This window comes from Procambarus clarkii, chromosome 47 (assembly GCF_040958095.1).
Source record: "Procambarus clarkii isolate CNS0578487 chromosome 47, FALCON_Pclarkii_2.0, whole genome shotgun sequence".
NCBI lineage: Eukaryota > Metazoa > Arthropoda > Malacostraca > Decapoda > Cambaridae > Procambarus > Procambarus clarkii.
The window spans coordinates 28970799-28976549 of record NC_091196.1 but is presented as its reverse complement, the minus strand read 5'-3'; the positions used below and the strand labels follow the sequence as shown (position 1 = coordinate 28976549).

Sequence of the window (5751 nt, the reverse complement as noted above, 5' to 3'; positions counted from 1 at the left end):
CTTGGGGAATGAGGGCCTCCAATGAGTACTTGGGGAATGAGGCCTCCATTGAGTACTTGGGGGAATGAGGCATCCAATGAGTACTTGGGGAATGAGGGCCTCCAATGAGTACTTGGGGAATGAGGCCTCCAATGAGTACTTGGAGAATGAGCCCTCCAGTGAGTACTTGGGGAATGAGGCCTCCAATGAGTACTTGGGGGAATGAGGCATCCAATGAGTACTTGGGGAAATGAGACATCCAGTGAGTACTTGGGGAATGAGCCCTCCAATGAGTACTTGGGGGAATGAGGCATCCAATGAGTACTTGGGGAATGAGGCCTCCAATGAGTACTTGGGGAATGAGCCCTCCAATGAGTACTTGGGGAATGAGGCCTCCAATGAGTACTTGGGGGAATGAGCCCTCCAATGAGTATTGCACACTCTAAGACTCATCTTGCGATACGCCGATCTAGCACGGAACCCCCCCCCCCCCCACAAATAAAAACAAAAAACCCAAGCAAAAACAAACCTCTAGAAGAATTCAACGGGTACCAGAACCGCGAGGATTGAAATGTGAGGAAAAGGGGAACTGAACTTCACCACACTTGAAGATCGATGGAATCGAGGACATGGTAACGACGTGTAAGATACTCGGATAAATCGATTAGGTTGACAAAGAAGCTACATTTTCACTGAAAGGCAAATTAGAACAAGGAGACATTGATTGTGACATAAGCGCCACACACACACACACACACGCACACGCACACGCACACGAACACACACACACACACACACACACACAGAGTCACAGAGATGTTAGGAAGTTTTCTTTTAGCGTGAGAGTAGTGGGAAAATGGAATGCACTTCAGGAACAGGTTGTGGAAGCAAATACTATTCATAATTTTAAAACCAGGTATGATAGGGAAATGGGACAGGAGTCATTGCTGTAAACAACCGATGCTCGAAAGACGGGATCCAAGAGTCAATGCTCGATCCTGCAGACACAACTAGGTGAGTACAACTAGGTGAGCACACACACACACACACTGAACAAACGACACATGTTCAAAATAAGTAACAGGGGTGAACAGTGAACAGACTCGTCTGGACGGGATGTGAACACAGGAGGAAGAGGGTGGGAAGAGAAAAGTGGCAGAGGGGAGGTGAGGGGAAATGATTGAAACCAAAACAGAGGCGTGATTGGAAGAGGGGGGGGTGATGAGGGAGAGGGGGAAAGGAGAGAAGGGGTGCTGAAGGAAAGGGAGAGAGAGGGACATAGGGATAAGGGAGAGAGAATAGAGAAAAATGTGGTTATAGGGAGTCAAGGAGAGTAATGGGAGAGAGACGAAGATGGGAGAGAGATCAGAGGGAGGGAAGGAAAGGAGCAAAATATGGGAGAGGAAGAGTTGTAAGATCCACGGAAAAATATGTAAGCGGAAGGGGGGGAGAGAGTAATTAAAGTTTAATCCTAATAAAAGCAAATAAAACCCCCCTTAAACAGCTTCAGCCCCTTAAACAGCTTCAGCCCCTTAAACAGCTTCAGCCCCTTAAACAGCTTCAGCCCCTTAAACAGCTTCAGCCCCTTAAACTGCTTCAGCCCCTTAAACAGCTTCAGCCCCTTAAACGAGCTTCAGCCCCTTAAACAGCTTCAGCCCCTTAAACAAGCTTCAGCCCCTTAAATAAGCTTCAGCCCCTTAAACAACTTCAGCCCCTTAAACAGCTTCAGCCCCTTAAACGAGCTTCCAGAGTAGGGCTTCACAAGAGCCCTGACGCAGCCTATAACGGCTTGCCGCTTTAGCCTCGTTACCAACATCAATACCTTCCCTAATGACCCTTAGGAGTTAGTTTAATATGTAAGAAATGTTTGGTGGAAGGGGAGAGTGATGTTGGAGGAATGAGAGAGAGAGAGAGAGAGAGAGAGAGAGAGAGAGAGAGAGAGAGAGAGAGAGAGAGAGAGAGAGAGAGAGAGAGAGACAGACAGACAAAGAGAGAGTGATTGATGGAATATGACTAATTAGTAATTAAAGACTATCCAGTCGGGGATACAGTTCCAATCGGGAGGGTACAGTGATCTCTCAGGTACACACACACACACACACACACACGCACACGCGCACACACACACACATACACATACACACATCCCAGGTTCTTGACTATCCACCAGAGTCCTTATAACTAGACCTGGCACATCCATCCCTCAGAAACAGCCTAATTAGTTACTATCCTTTTGAGATGCATTTTATTTGTCTCGATGAACGTAATTAAACTCCCTCAAGACTAAACTACCACACGAGAGTCCTCATGTAAACTACCACAAAAGAAACCACATGTAACTACTACATATATGTTCCATTTATACCATGATAAAAAAAACGATATTGACGCTCTTATCACTCAAAAATATGATAAATTATGAAACATTTTTTGACAACATTCTGACGACCTAAGAATATAATCACTTGAGAAATTTTTAACATTAACAAATATATATATATATATATATATATATATATATATATATATATATATATATATATATATATATATATATATATATATATATATATTGGTGTATACTGGCAGCAGGTTTTCTTTCAAACATGTTTCATTGAATATGACCGCATATTCTGTATTTATTATTTTCTGGTTTAGGGCTTCTATCCCTCTAACTATTTTCTTAGCATCAGGGCTTAATTGAAATAGGAGTTCTCCAAAACTCATTTTCGTACTTTTGAGGTGAAGAAAAGAAGTGAATTACTATAGAGTGTATTACACTTATTTATATAATTTGCACAACGTTTCGAACCTCCATGGTTCATTCTCAAGTGAACAGATCTTACAATACTAGTTGATTTTATAACCCGCACTGGGTCAGGTGATAATACAATGAAGGTGAAAACATGGGGGGATACATAAGGGATAAATGTGAGGTGAAACATAGAGGCTGCAGAAGGCTTATTGGCCCATACGAGGCAGCTCCTATCTAAACACAAAGATTAATCCAGTGTAATTGGCCTATTATGTTGGACATTGTCTTCTGTGTTGGCAATACACAGTATATATATATATATATATATATATATATATATATATATATATATATATATATATATATATATAATATATATATATATATATATAACAACCTATAAAAAATTAGTATTAAAACGTAATCAAACACAGGACACAAATAAAAGTAAACTCAACTAATTAATACTAAACTGAAATAAACTTTAGTCAACTTTAACAAACAAACTTTAATACAAGTAAAATTAAACCAAAAAAAATAATGAAAATGATCGTTTAACTAATAATCCTAATATTAATGTGTTAAATTATAATATTAACATGATATAAACGCAATTACAATAATTTAATTCTCGGCCAAAATGTTAATACGTTGATGTAAAATGCAAATTAACACCGACATCAACGAGGGTGATTAAGTCTCCGCTGATTCTTTTGAAGAGCGTAATCAGAGCCTCCATTAAGTGAGGGAAATTGGCTAGTTGGGAGGGAAGGTGAGGGAGCTGGGGGAGGGGGGGGGGGTAGGAAGGAGGCACCCACCCTGGACTTGAAGGGAAAAGGGGTCGGGGGAAGGGGGAGGGGAAGGGGAGAGGAGGGGAAAGGAAGGAAAGGGGGGAGGGAGATTAGGGGGGGAAGGAAGAAGAGTGTGCTATGTTATGTTTGTATGTGTATTTCACTACATATTATCTCCCCTTTTTCTAATGTGTAAGTTAATAAGCCAAGTTATTAAATTTGATTAGATGTTGAAATGTGTAAGTCTCTCACACACACACACACACACACACACACACACACACACACACACACACACACACACACACACACACACACACAGGTTTCAAAGCATCAGATGACACAGAATTGGGCAGACGGGTAACCAGAGAAGCAGCTCTCATCCTGTAACTACACTTAAAGGAGCTTATAGACACACGTGTGTGTGTGTGTGTGTACATGTAACTATAATATATATTCTATAGGGACCATAGAATATACATGTGCAGGACATGTTTGATACGCAATATATGTACCTGTGGCCCTCAGGAATGGGTATAAAGCTAGCTTGTTAGGGGGTGTACACACCATGTCGGCGCAGGTTCGAATCCTTGCGAGAGATCAGAAGTCTTCAGGCCTTTTTTTCAATTTTATTCACTTTATTTTTTATGTATATTAAGTGAGTCGTTGACCTGAATGTAAATATGTTGGGTGACCTCAGATAATGGGGGAAGGAATTAGCGACACAGTGATTAAGAAATAGAGACAGAGAGATGGATGGAAGAACTTAAGAGGGAAATGGAAAGATCGGTACAAGGAAAAAAGGTTTAGCACAGAAACAAAGAAAGGGGAAAAGGCTTGGGTACACACACACACACACACACTATAAAGACAGTCTATTTAACACAAGGGGCACACGCACTAGGGGACACAGGTGGAAACTGAGTGCCCAAATGAGCCACAGAGATATTAGAAAGAACTTTTTTTTAGTGTCAGAGTGGTTGACAAATGGAATGCATTAGGAAGTGATGTGGTGGAGGCTGACTCCATACACAGTTTCAAGTGTAGATATGATAGAGCCCAGTAGGCTCAGGAACCTGTACACTAGTTGACGGTTGAGAGGCGGGACCAAAGAGCCAGAGCTCAACCCTCGCAAGCACAACTAGGTGAGTACTAAGTGAGTACACACCACACACACACACACACACACACACACCACACACCACACACCACACACACACACACACACACACACACACACACACACACACACACACACACCACACACCACACACACACACACACACACACACACACACACACACACACACACCTGCGTATGCCGACACTAGGAGTGTTTAACACCTGTGGCAGCCTGGAGGTGTTCACAGAACCTGCAATCCCCATTAATTACCTCCAAAGCGATTAATCTCCATTTCTCACCGGGGGTTTTCAAGTAATTACCCCTCAAATATACATAATCTATATTTAACCCCGGTTACTTGCACGCCAACCCCCCCACCCCCCCCCCCCTCCCCAATTAACACCAGGAAATCAGCATACACAATTTCTTTATGTGCTTGGGCACTCTTATTAGCTTATTTGAAATAAAATTTCATATGGTTTTGATTAATCGTTAATGTGAATCTCGATTATATTACTCAGTATCGTGGTCTGGGACACTTGGGAAGATTCGCTTTACTTATTAATCAGTTAGCATCAGTCTGTACCTCAGGGTACAGTCGTTGCTGCGTCTATTCCTTGCTCTCTCATATCAGATATTGATTAAAATACAAGTCACAGCTTTGTATCATCCTTTACAGATGACACAAAAAATCAGCATGAAAATTACCTCTGCTGAAGACATTGACAAACTTCAAGCAGATCTTAATAAAACTTTTGACTGGGCAACAGAAAATAACATGATGTTTAACAGTGATAAATTCCAGGTACTCAGGTACGGTAAAAATGAGGACTTTAAACATAATACAGGGTACAAAACACAAACAAATCTGGCCATATTGGAAAGCAGCACGTAAAGGATTTTGGAATAATGATGTCTGGCGACCTAACGTTTAGGGAGCATAACCAAGCAAATATTGCGCCAGCCAGAAGAATGATAGGATGGATTACGAGAACTTTCAAATCCAGGGATCCCATCTTAATGGTTGTACTCTAGAAATCATTTGTACTGTCCCGTCTTGAGTACTGCTCAGTACTCACTTCCCCGTTCAGAGCAGGAGAGAT

General features: G+C 41.6%; 1 protein-coding gene across 1 annotated transcript in view; it reads left to right on the top strand.

Annotated features, from left to right (window-relative positions):
- LOC138350902 (mucin-21-like) overlaps nt 1–5543 on the top strand; it is a 33111-nt gene extending 27568 nt beyond the window's left edge. Inside the window, exon 3 of the mRNA XM_069302361.1 lies at nt 5328–5543. Within this exon, the coding sequence (XP_069158462.1) occupies nt 5328–5543 (216 nt within the window). The remainder of the gene's footprint in view (nt 1–5327) is intronic.
- Nucleotides 5544–5751: the final 208 nt, after the last annotated feature.